Consider the following 23713-nt stretch of genomic DNA (forward strand, 5'->3'; position numbering starts at 1 on the left):
GGCAGCCCTGCGCCACGCCCAAAACCAGGCCTGGGCCTGCCTGGCCTAAACCCAATAGTTAAAAATCAACTCATAACTTAGAAACCAATGTTTTTCATAGATTCCAGACATTGTATAGAAGAACATTATGAAACTCCCTGCCCTGTTCTGTTTCTCTCTACCAGTGCATGAAACCCCTGTGTATATATCTGGGACTGTAGTCCCTGTTACGTATCCCCTAGATTGCTCAATCACGACCCTTTCATGCGCAGTCTTTAGTGTTGTGAGCCCTTAAAAGGGACAGAAATTGTGCACCCGGGGAGCTCGGATTTTAAGGCAGCTTGCCAATGCTCCCAGCTGAATAAAGCCCTTCCTTCTACAACTCGGTGTCTGAGAGGTTTTGTCTGTGGCTCGTCCTGCTACACTGGAGGCAAGAGTGGCCAGGAAGGCTGAGGCATGATTCAAAAGCCCTGGAATTGTCTGGAACAGGGATGCAAACTAGAACGTGAAATGCAAATCTCTGCCTAGGCAGAAAGTACGATCTCATGCTGATGGTACACAGAACAGAATAGAAATCTCTCCCTTTCTATTCTCCATTTGCTTGGGAGGGAGAGTCCGCCCTGCGCTCAGCTTCAGAGACTTCCCTAGGGCCACCGCCTGGGATGCCGGAGGGAGTGTTCAGGCCAGGGAGGAGTGAGGTCACCACCTGCTGCTTAAACACAGCAGAAATGTGGAAGTGGGGGCGGGAGCCTGAGGTCCAGCTACTCAGGAAGCAGTGGCGGGAGAATCATTGAGCCCGGAGGTCCAAGCCAGCCTGGGTGACAAAGTAACACCCCCTCCCGCAGGGATCCCTTCCTCATCTCTTTTTTTTTTTTTTAATTTTTAAAATAAAAATTTCATTGTGTGAGATAGGGATCCAACATTATTCTTTTCCATGTGGATATCCAGTTAGTTGTCCCAGCACAATTGTGGATGACATCTATTAGTTTCTTTTTTTTATTTACTTTTTTTCTTTTTCTTTTTTTTTTTTTTTGAGACAGAGTATTTCTCTGTCACCCAGGCTGGAGTGCATTGGCAAGATCTCAGCTCACTGCAGCCTCTGCCTTCTGGGTTGAAGCAATTCTTCTGACTCAGCCTGCATAGTAGCTGGTATTACAGGCACGTGCCACCATGCCCGGCTAATTTTTGTTCTTTTGGTAGAGACAGGGTTTCACCATGTTGGCCAGGCTGGTCTCGAACTCCTGACTTCAAGTGATCCGCCTGCCTTGGCCTCCCGAAGTGCTGGGATTACAGGCGTGAGTCACTGTGCCGGGCCCAAGAAATACTCTTTACTTCACTTTTTAAATGTTGAGAAAATACAATTGAAAACTAAAAAATCTTCCCCAGATGAAAAATCATCTTCACTATGATAACAGAGAAGGAAATAACAACCATATTATTAATAAAGAGCCTTAGACCTGAATGCAATGGGAAATAGAGGCAAACAGTTGAGAGGTTGAAAAGAGAGAGAGAAACCTCACTGTTCTGTACAACCCATTAAGTACATGTTTTCTTTTGTCTTTTTTCTTTCTTTCTTTTTTTTTTTTTTGGAGACAAGAGTCTCACTCTGTTGCCCAGGCTACAGTGCAGTCGCACGATCTTGGCTTACTGCAACCTCCACCTCCTGGGTTCAAGCAATTCTCCTGTCTCATCCTCCTGAATAGCTGGAACTACAGGCGCCTGCTACCATGCTGGGCTAATTTTTGTATTTTTAGTAGAGACGGAGTTTGACCTTTTTGGTCAGGCTGGTCTCAAACTCCTGACCTCAGGTGATCCACCTACCTCCGCCTCACAAAGTGCTGGGATTACAGGCCTGAGCCACCGCGCCCAGCCTAAGTACGTTTTCAAGATAAACACTAATCAGTCCTCAGGGAAGAGGACTTGACAACACCCTTGGTCACACATACTTCATCCTGGCTCTACTTGGTAATGGAGGTGACCATTTGTGTCAGTTAATTAGCTTCATCCTGAGGAAGGGGGGAAAACGCTAACCCATGTCTTTTTGACAAGTGTGAGTTTTACAACATGGCGACAGGTGCCGTCTCTAGTGAGGCTCCTACAATCCGACAGAAACTGACGTCAGCAGTAAATAATAAAATTTAGAATACATGATTAAGTATAGAGTTTATGTGAACACAAAGCTTGAGGATAGACACCTGGAAACATCAACTCCAAATGAAGGGGGCCCGTGTTCCCATGTAGAGATGTTAAGGTTTCACACACAGGGAAAGACAGAGAAGCTTTAGCAGAATCAACACGTTTTCCATTCAAGACCAGTGGATAAGTTGCAGCAACTTGACTGGTGATGGATTGATACACTTCAAGGAAGGTTACATTATCACTACATAAGAAGGGACAATCGGCCAGGTGCGGTGGCTCACGCCTGTAATCCCAGCACTTTGGGAGGCGAGGCGGGCAGATCACAAGGTCAGGAGATCGAGACCATCTTGGCTAACACAGTGAAACCCATCTCTACTAAAAATACAAAAAATTAGCCGCGTGTGGTTGTGGGCGCCTGTAGTACCAGCTACTTGGGAGGCTGAGGCAGGAGAATGGCAAGAACCCAGGAGGCGGAGCTTGCAGTGAGCTGAGATTGCACCCCTGCACTCCAGCCTGGGTGACAGAGAGAGACTCCGTCTCAAAAAAAAAAAAAAAAGAAAAAAGAGGGACACTGATGCCAAGAGGTCTTGTCTCTGGGGCTGCTCAGTCTTCCTAATTATCTACAGGAAAACTTTTGTGTTTTTTTCTTTTCTTTTCTTTTGAGACAGAGTTTCCCTCTTGTTGCCCAGGCTGGAGTGCTATGGCGCTATCTCGGCTCACCGCAGCCTCCACCTCCCAGGTTCAAGCAATTCTCCTGCCTCAGCCTCCCGAGTAGCTAAGATTACAGGCATGCACCACTACGCCTGGCTAATTTTGTATTTTTAGTAGAGATGGGCTTTCTCCATGTTGAGGCTGGTCTCGAACTCCTGACCTCGTGATCTGTCCGCCTCGGCCTCCCAGAGTGCTGGGATTACAGGCGTGAGCCGCTGCGCCTGGCCCTCTTTTTTTATTTTTTTGAGACAGAGTCCCGCTCTGTCACCCAGGCTGGAGTGCAGTGGTCTGATCTTGGCTCACTGCAACCTCCGCCTCTTGGGTTCAAGCAATTCTTCTGCCTCTGCCTCCTGAGTAGCTGGGACTACAGGTGCACGCCACCATGCCTGGCTAATTTTTGGTATTTTTAGTAGAGACGGGGGTCTCACCGTGTTAGCCAGGATGGTCTCGATCTCCTGACCTCGTGATGCTCCCGCCTTGGCCTCCCAAAATGCTGGGATTACAGGCGTGAGCCTCTTTGCCTGGCCAAAACTTTTCTTTTTTAAACTGATATTAGGAAACTGAATTATATAGCTTTTTTTTTTTTTTTGGTATGGAGTCTTGCTCTGTCGCCCAGGCTGGGGTGCAGTGGCATGATCTCGGCTCACTGCAACCTCCACCTCCCTGGATCAAGCAGTTCTCCTGCCTCAGGCTCCCAAGTAGCTGGGAATACAGGCGTGCCCCACCACGCCTTGTAATGGCTTTGTATGTTTACGTGTTTCACCACGTTGGCCAGGCTGGTTTCTAACTCCTGACCTCAAGTGATCCGCCCACCTCGGCCTCCCAAAATGCTGGGATTACAGGCTTGAGCCACTGTGACTGGCCAGGAAAACTAAAAAAAGTTGCACCTGCGGCTGGGCGCGGTCGTTCATGCCTGTAATCCCAGCACTTTGGGAGGCTGAGGTGGGTGGATCACAAGGTCAGGAGATCAAGACCATCCTGGCTAACACAGTGAAACCCTGTCTGTAGTAAAAATACAAAAAATTAGCCCGGAGTGGTGGTGGGCGCCTGGAGTCCCAGCTACTGGGGAGGCTGAGACAGGAAAATGACATGAACCCAGGAGGCGGAGCTTGCAGTGAGCCGAGATCGCACCACTGCACTTCAGCTTGGGCGACAGAGCGAGACTCTGTCTCAAAAAAAAAAACAAAAAAGAAAAGACCTTGCGCCTGCATGCCACTGGACTCTGGTTGCATGACCACGTTCCTCTCAAGGCTCAGAATTATTTAAAGGTCGGTAGCTTTTAATTTGAAACATTTGATGTTTGAATTATTTAATTTCCTACTAAGATATAGGTACTATCTCCCTTGTTTGCCTTAAAAGGATCGCTCCCAAGTCCTTCAGAAATACATCCCTGGGTCATTAAACTGAAAAAAGGTTTAGTTACTTTCTAAAAAATACCACTTCAGGCCAGACGCGGTGGCTCAAGCCTGTAAATCCAGCGTTTTGGAAAGCCGAGGTGGGTGGATGACCTGAGGTCAAGGGTTCAAGACCAGCCTGACCAATATGGAGAAACCCCATCTCCACTATAAATACAACAATTAACCAGGCGTGGTGGCATGCACCTGTAGTCCCAGCTACTTGGGAGGCTGAGGCAGGAGAATCGCTTGAGCTCAACAGACAGAGGTTGCAGTGAGCCAAGATTGCACCATTGCACTCCAGCCTGGGCAACAAGAGTGAAACTCCGTCTCAAAACAAAAAAATTAATAACAGTAATAAATACGGCCAGTGCAGAGGCTCGCTCAGGTGAGACTCTGTCTTAAAAAAAAAAAAAAAGAAAGAACGCTACCACTTACACAGTAGGGCATTCTCAAAAACAAGGGCAACGCCACCTTGTTTAAGTTTTTCTTTTGTCTTTCAAGGTGTGATTTGCGACTGAAAACTTTTTCACATTCTTCACGTTTGTAAGGTTTCTCTCCAGTATGAAGTCTATGATGACGTGCAAGGTGTGCTTTCTGATTAAAAACCTTGCCACATTCATTACACTTGCAAGGATTCTCTCCAGTATGAATTGCCTTATGAATTACAAGGGCTGAATTTCAACCAAAGGTCTTGTTATGCTCACTACACTTGTAAGGTTTCCCTCCAGCATGAAGTCTACGATAGCGTGTAAAGGATGAGGTCTGACTGAAGGTCTCGCCACACTCATAACAATTGTAAGGTTTCTCACCAGTGTGACATCCACTATGGCATACAAGGAATCAATTCTGATTAAAGACCTTGTCACATACATCACATTTATATTGTTTCTATCCTAAATGGATTATCTGATGTTTCCTTAAGAGTTGGCTATAATTAAAGGATTTGCCACTCTCATTAGATTGGAAAGATTTTTCTCTCATGTGTACTTCCCATTTTTTGTGTGAGTAATGAAGAATGGAGGGAATTATTCCCATAGTTATTAAAAATATGGGTTTTGGGACTACAAGAAATTCTTTGGGATGTCAAAATTAAGGAGGCATTGATGATAGACTTCTCAACTTGATTAGCAATTTTCCATTCGGGCTGAAATATGTGTTCAGGCAGATGCGAGTGAGAGCTTGATCCAAGCTGACCTTTAATAAGCTTGTTTCCAGCATGCCTTTGATCATATTGGTCTGTACTACCAGTCAACTCTTTGATTTCTGTCATGGGTGCTTCGTGACCATTTCTTTCATCTTCTTGCCACTGAAACTCAAAGTTATGAATATCTTTCTCAATTTCCTGGAAGCAAAAATCTCTAATGTGATGACTTTCATGTCTTTGCAATGTCCCTGTGTGGATCACTTCTCTATTGCCTTGTGCTGCGGATGAGAACACCTTCATCATGCATTTGGAAGAGATATCTACAAAATATAAACACCAATAGGTTTCTAATTAAGTACAGATGATAAACAATACTGAAATGTGTAAATATGAACCAAAAAAATAATTCTTATTTTAAACTTTCCAAATATGAGCTTCAAAGTTTAGGAACACGAAAGGAGTAAGATTCTATAATAAATAAAGGGCAATTGCATGTACTTCAAATCATTTCTATGGAAGCCTATTTCTAATATCATGACAAAACACTGACAGGGCACAAACATGTGTAAGCCTAAAGTAAGGAGTGTTTTTCCACTGTGACCCTAAAGTGTATGAGAGTTTGCAAAAAACATATCACTGTCTATGAAAGAAGAAAAAAATGTATTCTTCATACTTACAGCATATTTACTGTATACAAATAAATGCTATAGGACCACACAATAAACTATATTGGTAAATAATCCACAACAAGCTCATGTAAGGACAACCAAAATCAATGGAAATTCTGTATTGTCAAACAATCATAGCACTGAGAAGATAACAAAAGATTACAAAACTTAGCCTTGTGTCATGGCCAGCACCTGTATTTCCAGCTACTCAGGAGGCTGAGGCAGAATTGCTTGAACCTGGGAGGGAGAAGTTGCAGTGAGCCAAGATCGCACCACTGCAATTAAGACTGGGCGACAAAGTCAGACTTTGTTTCAAAAAAAAAAAAAAGAAAACAATAAAAGAAAATGTTAATACAATATTTTTCTAGATAAATATCATAAAAATACCTTTATCCATGCAGAACAGGCACTTTGTGACTTTAAAAAAAATTTGGTAGTTTTATTTTTTTGAGACAGAGTCTTGCACTCCGGGCTGGAGTGCAATGGCAGGAGCTCGGCTCACTACAACCTTTGCCTCCACGGTTGAAGTGATTTTCCTGCCTCAGCCTCCTGAGTAGCTGGGATTACAGGCACACGCCACTATGCGCAGCTAATTTTTGTATTTTTAGCAGAGATGGGGTTTCACCATGTTGGCCAGGCAAGTCTCAATCTCCTGACCTCAAGTGATCCACATGCCTTGGCTCCCCAAAGTTCTGGGATTACAGGTGTGAGCCTCTGTGCCTGGTGGCACTTTGTGACATTAACGAGTGGAATGTGTTAGTTATATTGCATACCAGATACTTAAAAGCCATATGTAAAATCAGAAAAATAATATATTGTAACCCATGATAGAACCAGCAAGAAAATAAGTACATTTATACAGCCTGCAGAATTATAAACAATTCTCTCTTAAGAAAAAGGCCACAATGTCTACTTAACCACCAGCACACCATATAAGACCTGAAATACATATTAAGATCACTACCTTCTAGACCAGGTGTGGTGGCTCACGCCTGTAATCCCAGCACTTTGGGAGACCGAGGCAGGCGGATCACAAGGTCAAGAGATTGAGACCATCCTGGCCAACATGGTGAAACACCGTCTCTACTAAAAATACAAAAATTAGCTGGGTGTGGTGGTGTGTGTCTGTAATCCCAGCTACTCGGGAGGCTGAGGCAGGAGAATCACTTAAACCCGGGAGGTGGAGGTTGCAGAGAGCTGAGATCGCACCACTGCACTCCAGCCTGGTGCAGAGCAAGACTCCATCTCAAAAAAAAAAAAAAGCCCACTACCCTCTGATGTAGGAGGTCAAGAAAATACACAACAATGCTGGGCATGGTGGCTCACACCTGTAATCCCAGCACTTCAAGAGGCCAAGTCGGGCAGATCACGAGGTCAGGAGATCGAGACCATCTTGGCTAACATGGTGGAACCCTGCCTCTACTAAAAATACAAAACATTAGCTGGGCGTGGTGGCGGGCACCTGTAGGCCCAGCTACTCAGAAAGATGAGACAGGAGAATGGCGTGAACCCGGGAGGTTGCAGTGAGCCGAGATCGCGCCACTGCACTCCAGCCTGGGGGACAGAGCCAGACTCTATCTCAAACAAAAAAAAAAAAGAAAGAAAAGAAAAGAAAATACACAGCATTAAAAGGAATAAGAATTGACTAACGGCCGGGCACGGTGGCTCACACCTGTAATCCCAGCATTTTGGGAGGCCGAGGCTGGCGGATTATGAGGTCAGGAGTTTGAGACCAGCCTGGCCAACATGGGGAAACCCCATCTCTACTAAAAACACACAAAAAATCAGCTGGGCATGGTGGTGGGCACCTGTAATCCCAGCTACTTGGGAGGCTGAGGCAGTTCTTGTGGGTGGAGGATTACCCGGGTGCCGAGGCAAGAGACTGAAGGCACAAACCATTTCAGTATAATAAAGAAAATAGTTAGAATAAGAATAATCACAACACAAACTAGATATAGAGATGATCATGGACAATTATCAATCATTATTATAAACAGTATAAATCTTTAGCTTTTAATATTACTCTTTGTTGCATTACTAATATAACCTAGGAATAACTGGCGGGTATAGGGTCAGGTGCTGAAGGGACATGGTGAGAAGTGACCTAGAAGGCAAGAGGTGAGCCCTCTGTCACGCCCGCATCAGGGCCGCTTGAGGGCTCCTTGGTCAAGCAGTAACGCCAGTGTCTGGGAAGGCACCCGTTACTTAGCTGACCGCGAAAGGGAGTCTCCTTTCCTTGGAGGAGTCAGGGAACACTCTGCTCCACCAGCTTCTTGTGGAAGGCTGGATAGTATCCAGGCCTGCCCAGTCATCCCGAGGCCTAAACCCCTCCCTGTGGTGCTGTGCTTCAGTGCTCACGCTCCTTGTCCACTTTCATGCTCCTCCCGTACTCCTGGTTCCTCTTTGAAGTTCATAGTAGATAGCGGTAGAAGAAATAGTGAAAGTCTTAAAGTCTTTGATCTTTCTTATAAGTGCATAGAAGAAAACGCTGACGTATGCTGCCTTCTCTCTCTGCTTCGGCTACCTAAGAGGGAAGGGCAGCCTGTCCCATGATCACATGACTTTCTTCACCTTGTCAATCACTTCGAAGATTCACCCTCCTTACCCTGCCCCCTTGTCTTGTATGCAATAAATACCAGCGAGCCCAGCCTTTCAGGGCCACTACCGGTCTCCTCAATTTGATGGTAGTTGTCTCCCAAGCCCAGCTGTTTTCTCTTTATCTTTTTGTCTTGTGTCTTTACTTACTACAATCTCTTGTCTCTGCACACGGGGTGAATACCCGCTAAGCCCCATAGTGCTGGACCCTATAAGTTCTATGTATATGCATTGAAGGGGGCCTGACCCTCCACACCTGTGGGTATTTCTCATCAGGTGGGATGAGAGACTCAGAAAAGAAAGAAGACACAGAGACAAAGTATAGAGAAAGAACAGTGGGCCCAGGGGACCGGCACACTCAGCATGCAAGGACCTGCATCGGCGCCAGTCTATGAGTTTCCTCAGTATTTACTGATCATTATTTTTACTATCTTAGCGAGGGGAGTGTAGTAGGGGAAGAAGTGGGGAGAAGGTCAGCAGGGAAACATGTGAGCAGAGGAATCTGTATCATGAATAAGTTCAAGGAAAGATACTGTGTCTGGATGTGCAATTAGGCTAGATTTACGTTTCTCTTCACCCAAACATCCCAGTGTAGGAAAGAGTAACAGAGCAGTATTGCTGCCAGCATATCTCGCCTCCAGCCATGGGGTGCTTTCCTCCTGTCTCAGAAGAGAACGAATGGGAATGGTCGGCTTTACACCGTGACATTCCATTCCCACGGATGAGCAGGAGACAGAAGCCTTTCTCGTTTTTTTTTTTTTTTTTTTGAGATGGAGTCTTGCCCTGTCGCCCAGGCTGGAGTGCAGTGGCACGATCTCATCTCACTGTAAGCTCTGCCTCCTGGGTTCACGCCATTCTCCTGCCTCAGCCTCCCAAGTAGCTGGGACTATAGGCACCCGCCACCACACTTGGCTAATTTTTTAGATTTTTAGTAGAGACGGAGTTTCACCGTGTTAGCCAGGATGGTCTCGGTCTCCTTTTCCCGTGATCTACCCGCCGTGGCCTCCCAAAGTGCTGGGATTACAGGCGTGAGCCACCACGCCCAGCCTACAGAAGCCTTCCTCTTTTCTCAACTGCAAAGAGGCCTCCCTGTTTCACTACTCCTCCTCAGCACAGACCCTTTATGGGTGTCAGGCTGGGGGATGGTAAGGTCTTTCCTTTCCCATGAGGCCATATCTCAGGCTGTCTCAGTGAGGGGAAACCTTGGACAATACCCAGGCTTTCTTGGGCAGAGGTCCCTGCGGCCTTCCACAGTACATTGTGCCCCTTATTAATCGAGAATGGAGAATGGCGGTGACTTTTAGCAGGCATACTGCCTGCAAACATATTGTTAACAAGGCACACCCTGCAGGGCGCTGTGGCTCACGCCTGTAATCCCGGCACTTTGGGAGGCCGAGGCAGACAGATCATGAGGTCAGGATATCGAGACCATCCTGGCTAACACGGTGAAACCCGTCTCTACTAAAAATACAAAACAAATTAGTCAGGCATGGTGGCAGGCACCTGTAGTCCCGGCTACTGAGGAGGCTGAGGCAGGAGAATGGCAAGAACCCAGGAGGCGGAGCTTGCGGTGAGCTGAGATTGTGCCACTGCAATCCAGTCTGGGAGACAGAGCGAGACTCCGTGTCAAAAATTAAAAAAAAAAAAAAAAAAAACAAGGCACATCATGCACAGCCCTAAATCCATTAAACCTTGATTCAGTACAGCACTTTTCTGTGAGCACAGGGTTGGGGCTAAAGTTACAGATTAACAGCATCTCAAAGCAAAACAATTTTTCTTCATATGGACCAAAATGGAATTTCTTGTCTTCCTTTTCTACATAGACACAGTAACAATCTGATCTCTCTTTCTTTTCCCCACAATGCATTGCCCTTATATAGTTTGCTATGCATAAAATGCAAAACATAGAATGTGTACTGGGAAAATTTATAAACTGAGTCAGAGAAAACTTTGTAGAAAACAAACTGCACAGCAAAAACAAAAAATATGATGCAGGCTATCTGGCCTAAATGTTTGTGTTGGCTAAAAGCCATTATCAGACTTCTTATTCTCCAACAGGATGTTCCTGCAGATGAGGCCTTTTAGAGAATTTGGTCATCTGTGTTGACTATTCATGAATAGGACTAATGCTTTTATTTTTATTTTTTCTTTATTTACTGATTTTTGAGATGGAATTTTGCTCTTGTTGCCCAGGCTGGAGTGCAATGGCATGATCTTGGATCACCACGACCTTGGTCTCCTCAGTTCAAGCGATTCTCCTGCCTCAGCCTCCCGAGCAACTGGGATTACAGGCATGCGCCACCACGTCCGGCTAATTTTGTAGTTTTAGTAGAGACGTGGTTTCTCCATGTTGGTCAGTCCGGTCTCGAACTCCCGACCTCAGGTGATCCGGCTGCCTCGGCCTCCCAAAGTGCTGGGATTACAGGCAAGAGCCACGGCGCCTGGCCAGGACTAGTGCTTTTATAAAAAAGAGACAGTAAAGTGTTCATTGCCTGTTCCTCTTTACACCATGTCAGGACACAGGAGGAAGATGGCTGGATGAAACTATGAAGAAGGATCTCACCAGGAACCAATCTGGTTGAAATCTTGCTCTTAGATTTTCCACTTTCCAGATTCATGAGAAATAAATTTCTGTGTCTGAAGCTTTCTAGTTTACACTATTTCTTTTTTTGTCTGTTTTTGAGACTGAGTCACGCTTCATCACCCAGACTGGGGTGTAGTGGCACGATTCTCCTGCCTGAGGAGATTCTCCCGCCTCAGCCTCTGGAGTAGCTGGGACTAAGGCACACGCCACCATGCCTGGTTAATTTTTTTTGTCGGGGCGGGGGAGACAGAGTCTCCTACTGTCACCCAGGTTGGAGGGCAGTGGCACGATCATGGCTCACTGCAGCATAGCCTCCCGGGTTCAAGTGATTCTCCTGTCTCAGCCTCCCAAATAGCTGGGATTACAGGTGCACCAAGCTCAGCTAATTTCTGTATTTTTAGTTGAGACGGGGTTTCACCATGTTGGCCAGGCTGGTCTTGAACTTCTGACCTGAGGTTATCTGTCTTTCTCAGCCTCCCAAAATGCTGGGATTACAAGGATGAGCCATTGCGCTCAGCCAATTTTATTTTCATTTAGTAGATTTGAGGTTTCATTATGTTTGTGCAACTGGTCTCAAAATCCTGACCTCAAGCAATCTACCCACCTCGGCCTTTCAAAGTGCTGGAATTAGAGGCGTGAGTCACCGTGGCTGGCTAGTGTAAGCTATTTCTGACAGAACAGTGAAATGAGCGAGACAGGAAAAGAGGCATCTCATCATCAACATCACCGAAGGCTGACAAATCTTATTAAACAAAAAAAGTTTAGAGTCTGTACTATAAAACTTCCAATATGTGAAGCAATCTAAAAGCATTAACTTTTAAAAACCAGGCGGGTGAATCACTTGAGGTTGGGAGTTCGAGACTAGCCTGACCAATATGTAGAAAGTTCATCTCTACTAAAGATACAAAAATTAGCCAGGCACTGCCGGGAACGGTGGCTCACGCCTGTAATCCTAGCATTTTGAAAGGCCGAGGTGGGCGAATCATGAGGTCAGGAATTCGAGACCAGCCTGACCAATATGGTGAAACCCCATCTCTACTAAAAATATAAAAAAATAGCCGAGCTCTGTGGTGCACTGTGAGGAAAAGCAAGACAGATCAGATTGTTACTGCGTCTATGTAGAAAAAGGAAGACAAAAGAAATTCCACTTTGATCTGTACTAAGAAAAATTGTTCTACTTCAAGATGCTGTTAATCTTTAACTTTTGTCCCAACCCTGTGTCACAGAAACATGTGCTGTATTGACTCAAGGTTTAATGGATCTAGGGCTGTGCAGGATGTGCCTTGGTGAAAATGTGTTTGCAGGCAGTATGCTTGGTTTACCATTGCCATTCATTGCCATTCTCCATTCTCTATTAACCAGAGACACAATACACTGCGGAAGGCCGCAGGAAACCCTGCCCAAGAAAGCCTGGGTATTGTACTGTTATGCCTAGTCCGTTTGCTCCTTAAAGAAGACCACCAGAGTCCAGAGTCAAAGCCAAGCGGCAAGGATCTTTACTACAAGTTCGAACCTGGTCCTTCCATTCCACAGCATACAAGAGGGCCTTGAACAATGCGAGTGTTTGCTTTTTATAGCCTGAAAGTTACAGGGGAACAAAGGAATTCTTTTGGTTCCTGCTCTTTCAGTAAAACTTTGAACGGCTGTCCCCTTATCGGAGGCTTTCCTGGTGGTGTTTGTACTGGGCTCAGGAAGTTTGAGAGATATATGGCGATATGTGGTGGGATGGGAGGATGGGATGTGTTTGTACTGGGCTTGTTTGTTTTGAGCCTGGGGCTGAGGAATGTGCCCGGCTCCTTTCAGTACAGGTTTCCCCCCACTGAGACAGCTTGAGATATGGCCTCATGGGAAGGGAAAGACCTGACTGTCCCCCAGCCTGACACCTGTAAACGGTCTGTGCTGAGGAGGATTGGTGAAAGAGGAAGGCCTCTGTGCCATTGAGATAAGGGGAAAGCATCTGTCTCCTGCACGTCTCTGGGAATGGAATGACTCAGTGTAAAACCGACCAGACATTCTATTCTGAGATAGGAGAAAACCGCCCTATGGCTGGAGGTGAGACATGCTGGCAGCAATACTGCTCTTTACTGCACTGAGATGTTTGTGTAAAGTCAAACACAAACCTGGCCTACATGCACATCCAGGCACAGCACATTTCCTTAAACTTATTTATGACACAGAGTCCTTTGCTCACGTGTTTTCCTGCTGACCCTCTCCCCACCATCACCCTATAGTCCTGCCACATCCCCCTCACCAAGATAGTAGAGATAGTCATCAATAAATACTGAGGGAACTCAGAGGCCAATGCCGGTGCAGGTCCTCACTTGCTGACTGCCGGTCCTCTGGGCCCACTTTTCTCCCTCTGTACTTTGTCTCTTTTCTCAGTCTCTCATCTCCACCTTGTGAGAAATATCCATGGGTGTTGGAGGGACAGGACCCCTTCACAAAGTGGTAGAACTATGGGCATGAGCCACTGCACCCAGCTACACATTTACATTATAGCATCTTGACCTTCGGCTCCCCAGCTGCCTTGTGACTGGGTGTGTGTGTATGTGGGAGTGACTGTGTGCGTGTGCATGCTCACGTGTTGTGACAGGCAAGGGAAAGCCACTAGAGCGTCATCGCCACTGGCCTGGCAGGAGGAGGTGGCCCTCGGGCTGCAGTTCACTGTGCTGTTTGCACTCTGATCCTTGGAAGAATCTTCCTGAAGTCACGGAGCCTCCAGCTCCTCCAGAACAGAACTAGTTGTGTAGGAGTGTGTCCTTCATGCCCCTCAGGTCCCTGACCTTCTCCCCACCCTTCCTGAAGGGAATCCAGGACCCTCACTCTGAGCGCATCACCTGCTGGTGGCAAAGCCCCTGCCCATCATGGCCAAACTGGGCCCTGGTGATGTGCAGAGCACAGAAGACCCAGGAGCTGGAGTAAGGCAGTGGCACAGATGACAAAAATGGGGATGCCTCAGCACTGCCTGAGGACACAGGGTCTGGTCTGTAAGGCTTTTCTGACCCTAGTGAGGCCTTCTCTTCTTATTTTGACTGAAATAAATAGCCACAGGAAGTTCAGATCAATTAGAGTTGAAATTTCAAGAAGAAATGTGGGACCATCCTCACACTTGCCCCAGGCCCTGAGTCTTCCCTGAGGACGCCTCAGCATCTGAACTATAACCCCAGAGTAGGTGCTGCAGTTGTCCTGTGGCCAAGATGAGAACTGTGCATCCTTCAACGAAGGGAGACACAGAATGTTCAAAATAACCCATGCAGAAAGGTGTTTCTGGGTGGGCACGGTGGCTCCCGCCTATAATCCCAGCACACTGCTAGGCCGAGGCAGACAGATCACCTGAGGTCACGAGTTGGAGACCAGCCTGGCCAACATGGTGAGACCCTATCTCTACTAAAAATACAAAAATAGGAGCAGGTGAGTTGGCTCATGCCTGTAATCCTAGCACTCTGGGAGGCCGAGACAGGTGGATTACTTGGGGTTAGGAGTTCGAGACCAGCCTGGCCAACATGGTGAAACCCCATCTCTACTAAAAATACAAAAAGTAGCTGGGCTTGGTGGGTGTCTGTAATCCCAGCTACTCGGGAGGCTGAGGCAGGAGAATCACTTTAACCCAGGAGGTGGAGGTTGCAGTGAGCCAAGATCGTGCCACTGCACTCCAGCATGGGTGACAGATTGAGACTCAAAAGTAAAATAAAATTAAATTAAAATTAAAATACAAAAATTAGCCAGGTGTGGTGGCACACACCTGTAATCTCAGCTACTTGTGAGGTGAGACACAAGAATCGCTTGAACCCAGGAGACAGAGGTTGCAGGGAGAGATGTCACGAGACTGCACTCACAGCCTGGATGATAGAGTGAGACTCTGTCTCAAAAAATAAAAAAATAGAGCATTTCTGATGTGACTGATGCAGAGATAATAAAATCTGAGTAATGTGATTGTGGGGAAAAGCAAGAGAGATCAGATTGTTACTGTGTCTGTGTAGAAAGAAGTAGACATAGGAGACTCCATTTTGTTCTGTACTAAGAAAAATTCTTCTGCCTTGAGATTCTGTTAATCTATAACCTTACTTCCAACTTCGTGCTCTCTGAAACATGTGCTGTGTCAACTTAGAGTTAAATGGATTAAAGGCGGTGCAAGATGTGCTTTGTTAAACTGATGCTTGAAGGTAGCACGCTCCTTAAGAGTCATCACCACTCCCTAATCTCAAGTACTTAAGGACACGGAAACTGCGGAGGGCCGCAGGGACCTCTGCCTAGGAAAGCCAGATATTGTCCAAGGTTTCTCCCCATGTGATAGTCTGAAATATGGCCTCGTGGGAAGGGAAAGACCTGACCGTCCCCCAGCCCAACACCCGTAAAGGGTCTGTGCTGAGGAGGATTAGTATAAGAGGAAGGCATGCCTCTTGCAGTTGAGACAAGAGGAAGGCATCTGTCTCCTGCCTGTCCCTGGGCAATGGAATGTCTTGGTATAAAACCCGATTGTATGCTCCATCTACTGAGATAGGGAAAAACCGCCTTAGGGCTGGAGGTGGGACCTGCGGGCAGCAATACTGCTTTGTAAAGCATTGAGATGTTTATGTGTGTGCATATCTAAAGCACAGCACTTAATCCTCTACATTGTCTATGATGCAGAGACCTTTGTTCACGTGTTTGTCTGCTGACCCTCTCCCCACTATTGTCTTGTGACCCTGACACAACCCCCTCTTCGAGAAACACCCACGAATGGAAAGGCAACCCACCCCTACATGTGATAGAGACTGACAGGCAGAGGGAACTTCAGATGGGGGTGGGAGGGCATGGGAGACATCTCTGAGCCTAGACCTGAAGGAGGAGATAGGGAAAGGGCCATGATAATTTAGGGACATAGGGTAAGAGCAGAGACAATGACCAGAGACAGGCAGGATTTTAATTTTTGGGAAAATAGATAAGCAAATGTGACTGGGGCAGAGGGAGTCATGAGATGAGGGCAAGCTCCCAGGAGGAGGCTGGACACTGGCAGGGCCCCTGGACACAGGGCTGTGGAGCCACAGTGAGGACTTGGGCTTTCAACATTTGTCCACATGGACCAGAGGGCCTTGAGGGAAACATGCACTTAATAGCTCACAGCTCAAGATTTTAACAAATGACATAAGGAAAGAAAACTGAAAAACAGACTAACTGGTTAAACCACATTTTGATGTCAAAGGTTGCCAATAAATAATAAAGAGTAGAAAGCATGCAGACCTCGATCTGAACCAGACGCAACTAATTTCAAACAGAAACTACTTTGAAATTGTTTTTTAAAACTCGAACAAATTCAGATGTCAACGGGAAAATAACTAGAACATACACTTGTACAGAAAGGAATGATGTGAGCTGATTATAGGATGCCATAAAGGCATCTTTCAGAAGAAGTGATTATGGATTAAAAAAGGAATTTTTAAAATTAACATTTATCTCAAAGTCAAACTCCAAAAAAAAAAGAAAGAAAAAAAAAAAGAAAGAAATGAAGAGGAATCAGAAAGAAAAAAAGGAAATCTATTACATAACGAGAACAAAAGCACTTTTGATGTCCCTTTTGTTTTTTAATTTTTTGGTTTTTTTTTTTTTTGAGATGAAGCCTCGCTCTGCCCCCCAGGCTGCAGTGCAGTGGTACCATTTCGGTTCACTGCAACCTCTACCCCCCAAGTTCATGTGATTCTCATGCCTCAGCCTCCCGAGCAGCTGGAACTACAGGTGCACGCCACCACACCCACTTTATTTTTTAGTGTTTTTACTACAGACGGGGTTTCACCATGTTGGCCAGAATGGTCTTGAACTCCTGACCTTAGATGATTGGCTCCCAAAGTGCTGGGATTACAGTCATGAGCCACCATGCCCGGGTTTGATCTGCCTTTTTTTTTTTTTTTCCATTTTTCTTTTTTGAGATGGAGTCTCACTCTCGCCCAGGATGGAGTGCAGTGGCGCAATCTTGGCTCATTGCAACCTCCACCTCCCACCTTCAAGTGATTCTCCTGCCTCAGCCTCCTGAGTTGCTGGAATTACAGGCACGTGCCAACATGCCCAGGTAATTTTTGAATTTTTAGGAGACAGGATTTCACCATGTTGGTCAGGCTGGTCTCAAACTCTTGACCTTGTGATCTTTGTGATCCACCCGCCTCAGCCTCAGCCTCCCAAAGTGCTGGGATTACAGGCGTGAGCCACTGCACCCTGATGTCCCTTTTAAAAAGTACTATGGGATGGGCATGGTGGCTCACGCCTGTAATCCCAGCATTTGGGAGACTGAGGTGAGCGATCACCTGAGGTCAGGAGTTCGAGACCAGCCTGACCAACGTGGAGAAACCCCATCTCTACTAAAAACAAATTTAGCTGAACGTGGTGGCTCATGCCTGTAATCCCAGCTACTCAGGAGACTGAGACAGCAGAATCATTTGAACTCGGGAAGTGCAAATTACGGTGAGCCGAGACTGTGCCATTGCACTCCATCCTAGATGAGAGCAAGATTCCACCTCAAAAAAAAAAAAAAAAAAAAAGACTCTATAGGCCAGGTTCGGTGGCTCCTCTCTGTAATCCCAACTGTAATCCCAGTAATTTGGGAGGTCAAAGCGGAAGGATCCTTTGAGCCCAGAATTTTGAGACCAGCCTAGGAAACATAGTGAAACCCCTTTTCTACAAAAAAAAATACAAAAGCTAGCCAGGCTTGATGGCTCATGCCTGTGGTCCCAGCTACTTGGGTGGCTAAGGAAGGAGGATCGCTTAAGCCTAGGAGGTCGAAGCTGCAGTTAGAGGAGATCATGCCACTGCACTCCAGCCTGGCCGATACAGCCAGACCCTGTCTCAAAATATTAATTAATTAATTAAATTTAAACTATTATATGATAACAGAAAGTGATTTTTTTCTCCCACTTCACTGCCCCACTTCCTATTCCACCCTGGGAAAAGGGAAGAGAGTGTCTAACAAGTGAATTAAGACACAACCCTCTGGCTGAATAGGGATTCCAACTGGAAGCTGACCTCTGATGCCAAGATTTATAGAATGTACATGACTCATAGATAGGAATTTTAAAATTCTCAGTCTCATCTGTATAATTTTAACAAGTTTTAAGTTATTAAACTACATACATAGAAGTCAACATGTCACAACGAATCATATCTAATGAACTCACCCACTCATCTGAACCCAAAGTCCCCCGCCCCTTTTTTTCTTTTGAGACAGGGTCTTGCTCTGTTGACCAGGCTGGAGTGCAGTGGCATGATCTCGGCTCACTGCAGGCTGGACCTCCTGGGCTCAAGTGATCCTCCTGCCTCGGCCTCCAGAGTAGCTGGGATTACAGGTGTGTACCATCACACCCAGTTAATTTTTTTTTTCTTTTGGCAGAGATGGGGGTCTCACTATGTTGCCCAGGCTGGCCTCGAACTCCTGGACTCAAGCAATCCCCTTGCCTCAGTCTCCTAAAGTGCTGGGATTACAGGCGTGAGCCACTGCGCCCAGCCCCTCTGTCTTCATTACTGTGCTTCCCTCCCTAATTCTGTACATAGCTCTCATTCTCCCCTTCTCTCTCTAGCTCTTGTTTTCTTTTCTTTTTCCCTGGGATTCTGCTCTTCATTTTGTACCCCTCTCCTCTCCTGCTGTTTATCCCCTTCTTCCCTCTATTACTTCTCTTCCACCTCTTCTGCTCCATCCTCGCAAATTCTTTAACCTCTTGTTGCTCCTTCTCCCCAATCTTTCGATCATCCTCAATCTCCATATATTTCTGCCTGTTCTCCCATCTCTGCGCCTCCTCTGCTCTCCCTGTTAAATTATCTCTTCCCTGTTAAATCCCCCTGTCCCCAATCTCTAGCACCCCAGATCCCCAGGTGTCCTCCCTGCTGTGCTTCTCCCGCTGTTCTTGCCACCAGCACCACTCTGCTCTGTCTGCCCTGGCTCCAAACCCCTCCTCCTCTCCCTCACTCTGATGAGCCTCCCTCTTTGCTGCCCCCTCCCTACCTTGCTCTTCTTCATCTCTCTGTACATCAAGCTTTTCTCTACATTTCTCCAGTTGCTTTTCTCCTCCTGTTTTTCTTATCCTTTTTTTTTTTTTTCACTTTTGCTGTCTCTTGGCAAATTCTTCACCCATCCTCTATACTGCCATCTGTTATGGCCTTTCTCATTCTTCTTTTCTCTGTCTCAGGTTTTCTACTGCTCTCTCTCAGTCTCCCGATCCCTTTGGCCAACACAATCACAGGAGGGCTTTGAAGTAAGATGCCTGCATCCCGGAGGAGCGCATTTTCCAGGGGCTGGTGCAGGGCAGGCAAGAACACCCGGTGTCATAGGACAGCCCCGGGCACCTCCCCAACGCGGGCTCAGGAGAAACGGTGATTACGGAGGGAAGACCTGGGGAGCATAAGGGCCCGGCACGAGGAGGGAGATGGGGGGCGACGGCGCCTTAAGACAAGACTGGGAGGCGCCCAGGGCGGGAATCCGCCTCGCGGTAAGGAGTTTTAAAAGTGCGGGTTGGGAGGAGTCAGAAAAAAGTTTTGAGCAGGAAAACTACGCGATGGGAAGTGTATATGTTACCCTATAGCAGAAAGATTCGGGACGGGACCGGTCTATGGTGACTTTAAACCCAAAAGGAAGCGACCCCCAGACTCTCACGGGAACTTCTCAATTTGCTCTGGGTAAAGAAAGATGGAGGAGAACTTCCAGCTCTATGAGGACCCCACGTCCCAGGTACAGAAGCGCCTGGGACCCGGGAAGCGCAGACTTAACACAACACAGAGCAAAACTCACCCCCGCGGTGGGACCGTCACTCCACGCGACCCGCTTCCGGGTTTGCGCTCATCTGCTCTCTGGGGACAGAAGCCAGGCCTGGGAGGGACCTGCGAGGAGGCGGGCGGGGCCTGGAGGAGGTAGGGGCGGGGCGCGAGGCGGAGAGACCTTGCCCTTCAGAACCGACAGAGGGCGGGGTCGGGGGCGGGGCCGGGGCGGGACCTGTGCGTCTCTCAGCCTCGCTCCCAGAGCCTCAATTTTTCGGGTTTTGGAGGCGAGACCAGCCAGGAAGGCTGAGGCATGATTCAAAAGCCCTGGAATTGTCTGGAAGGGGATGCAAACTAGAATGTGAAATGCAAAGCCCTGCCTGGGCGGAACATACGATTTCATGCTGACGGCCCACAGAACAGAATAGAAATCCTCTCCCTTTCTATTTTTCATTCACTCAGGAGGGACAGTCCACCCTGTGCTCAGCTTCAGAGACTTCCCCAGGGCCTCCGCCTGGGATGCGGGACCGAGTGCTCAGGCCAGGGAGGAGTGAGGTCACCACCTGCTGCTTAAACACAGCAGGAATGCGGGCGCGGGGGCGGAAGTCTGAGGTCCCAGCTGCTCAGGAAGCAGCGGCAGGAGGATGCTGAGCCTGGGGGTCCAAGCCAGCCTGGGCGACAAAGTAACACCGCCTCCCGCAGCGCTCCCTTCCTTGTCTCTCTTTTTTTTTTTTTTTTTTTTTTTAACTTTTTTTTAAATAAAATTTTTGATTTTGTGAGATGGGGATCCAACATTGTTATTTTTCATGTGGATATCCAGTTAGTTGTCCCAGCACATTTGTGGAAGAGATCTATTACTTTCATTTTTATATTTACATTTTTTCTTTTCTTTCCTTTTTTGAGACAGAGTATTTCTCTGTTGAACAGGCTGGAGTGCAGCGGCGAGATCTCCGCTTACTGCAAAATTCACCTCCCGGATTAAGGTAGTTCTCTTGCCTCAGCTTCCCAACTAGCTGGGATTACAGATGCGCGCCACCAAGCCTGGCTAATTGTTTTGTATTTTTAGTAGAGACTGGGGTTTCATCACGTTGGCCGGGCTGGATTCGAACTCCTGACCTCAAGTGATCCACCCGCCTTGGTCTCCCAAAGTGTTGGGACTACAGGAGTTAGCCACCGCGTCTGACCAGGAAAACTCTTAGAAGTTGCGTCTGCAGCCGGGCGCCGGTGGCTCACGCCTGTAATCCCAGCACTTTAGGAGGCTGAGGCGGGCGGATCACGAGGTCAGGAGTTTGATGCCAGCCTGGCCAATACGGTGAAATCCTGTCTCTACTAAAAAATACAAAAATTAGCCAGGCGTGGTGGTGCGTGAATGTAGTCCCAGCTACTTGGGAGGCTGAGGCAGGAGAATCGCGTGAACCCAGGAGGCGGAGGTTGCAGTAAGCTGAGATCATGCCACTGCACTCCAGCCTGGGTTACATAGTGAGACTACGTCTCAAAAAAAAAAAAGAAAAAAGAAGTTGCGTCTGCATACCACAGGACACAGGTTGCATGACCACATTCCTTTCAAGACTCAGAATTATTTAAAGGTCCATACCTTTAAATTGTTTAAATTGGAATTATTTGATATTTCAAACGTTTAATTTCCTACTGAGTTACAGGTACCGTCTCTCTTGTTGTTTGCCTTTCAAAGAGAGACCCCAGGTCCTTCAGAAATACATCCATGGGTTATTAAGCTGAAAAAAAGTTTAGGTTGTTTCTAAAAAATACCACTTCAAGCCGGGAGCGGTGGCTCATGCCTGTAATCCCAGTGTCAAACCACCGAGGCAGGCAGAACTCCTGAGATCAGGAGTTTGAGACCAGCCTGACCAACATGGAGAAACCCCATCTCTTGTAAAAATACAGGATTAGCCGGGCATGCTGGTGCATGCCTGTAATCCCAGCTACTCTGGTGGCTGAGGCAGGATAATTGTTTGAAACTGGGAGACAGAGGTTGCGGTGGGCTGAGATTGCATCATTGCACTCCAGCACTGGCAATAAGAGCAAAACTGTGTCTCAAAAAAAAAAAAAAAAACCCTCAGAAGTGAAGGGGGCCTGCCCCTACACACCTGTGGGTATTTCTTGCAAGGTGGAGATGAGAGACTGAGAAAAGAAATAAGACACGGAGACAAAGTATAGAGGAAGAAAAGTGGGCCCAGCGGACCAGTGCTCAGCATACGGAGGACCCGCGCCGGCACTGGTCTCTGAGTTCCCTCAGTATTTATTGATCACTATCTCTACCATCTCGGAGAGGGGGATGTGGAAGGACTATACGGTAATGGTGGGGAGAGGGTCAGCAGGAAAACATGGGAGCAAAGGACTCTGTCATAATAAGTTTAAGGAAAGGTGCTGTGTCTGGATGTGCACGTAGGCCAGATTTATATTTGAGTTTACACAAACATGTCAGTGCAGTAAAGAGCAGTATTGCCACCATGATGTCTAGCCTCCAGCCATAAGACGGTTTTCTCCTATCTCAGTAAATAGAATGTACGATTGGGTTTTACTCTGAGATATTCCATTCCCAGGGATGAGCAGGAGACAGATGCTTTCCTTTTATTTCAACTGCAAAGAGGCCTTTATCTTTCACTAATCCTCCTCAGCACACACGGTTTACAGGTGTCGGGCTGGGGGATATACGGTCTTTCCTTTCCCACAAGGCCATATCTCAGGCTGTCTCAGTGGGGGGAAACCTGGACAATACCCAGGCTTTCTCAGGCAAAGGTTCCTGCGGCCTTCCACAGTGCATTGTGTCCCTGGGTAACCGAGAATGGAGAATGGCGATGACTTTTACCAAGCATACTGCCAGCAAACACATTTTTAACAAAGCACATCCTGCCCAGCCCTAAATCCATTAAACCTTGAGTCAACATAGCACATGTTTCTGGAGCACAGGGTTGGGGCTAGGGTTACAGATTAACAGCATCTCAAAGCAGAAGAATTTTTCGTAGTACAGATCAAAATGGTGTTTCTTATGTCTTCCTTTTTCTACATAGACATAGTAAGTCTGATCTCTCTTTTCCCCACACAGAAGACAGAGAAAATGCATTTACAAATTTTCTAAATAAATGTCCTAAGAAAAGAGGCAAAAAAAAATCTTTTTTTTTTTTCAAAGGAGGAATTATACCTCTCATTTATTTCCTTGTTTGTTTGAGACAGGGTCTAGCTCTGTCACCCAGGCTGGAGTGTGGTGGAGAGATTAGAACTCACTGCAGCCGTGAAATCCCTGGCTCAAGTGATCCTCTCACCTCAGCGCCCCGAGCGGCTGGGACCACAGGCGCACACCACCACACCTGACTCGTTTTTTGATTTTTAGTACAGACAATGTCTCACTACGTTGCCCCGGCTGATCTCGAACTCCTGGGCTCAAGCAATCTTCCTGCCTCAGCCTCTCAAAGTGCTGGGATTACAGGTGTGAGCCACCGCTCCGGGCCCTGACTTTATTTCCATGAAATATGAAACCCCTATCCTCCACCTCCTGTGTGTAATAGGCAGTTTTGCTTGTCACTTTTCAGTTTCCATTATCCACTCAAACAACCCAGGACCTTGCTTAGTTTAATAAGCCGTTCTGTCAGTTCCCGCTGCAACCAGCGCCCCACTCCACCCCTTTACCGAGGTCCCTGCCCCTCTCCCCCGCCCTGCCCCAGACTGAGGGGAGCTCGCCCCGCCTGCAGGACGCACGACTCTACCTGCTCCAAAAAGGCGCTTTGCATTAAAACCATTTTCAATTTAAGAAGAGAAACTATTCAGC

At 47.0% G+C, this 23713-nt stretch overlaps 1 protein-coding gene across 1 annotated transcript; it reads right to left on the minus strand.

Annotated features, from left to right (window-relative positions):
* Positions 1-4121: 4121 nt before the first annotated feature.
* On the minus strand, positions 4122-20104 carry LOC104001091 (putative protein ZNF321). The gene is made up of 2 exons (XM_063802249.1): positions 19964-20104; positions 4122-5690 (listed from the first exon to the last, which is right to left on the minus strand). Exon 2 carries the CDS (start codon positions 5671-5673, stop codon positions 5182-5184), a length of 492 nt encoding a protein of 163 aa, XP_063658319.1. The 5' UTR covers positions 5674-5690; positions 19964-20104; the 3' UTR covers positions 4122-5181.
* Between the last annotated feature and the right edge of the window lie 3609 nt (positions 20105-23713).

The sequence above is a fragment of the Pan troglodytes genome, chromosome 20 (assembly GCF_028858775.2).
Source record: "Pan troglodytes isolate AG18354 chromosome 20, NHGRI_mPanTro3-v2.0_pri, whole genome shotgun sequence".
Taxonomy (NCBI): domain Eukaryota; kingdom Metazoa; phylum Chordata; class Mammalia; order Primates; family Hominidae; genus Pan; species Pan troglodytes.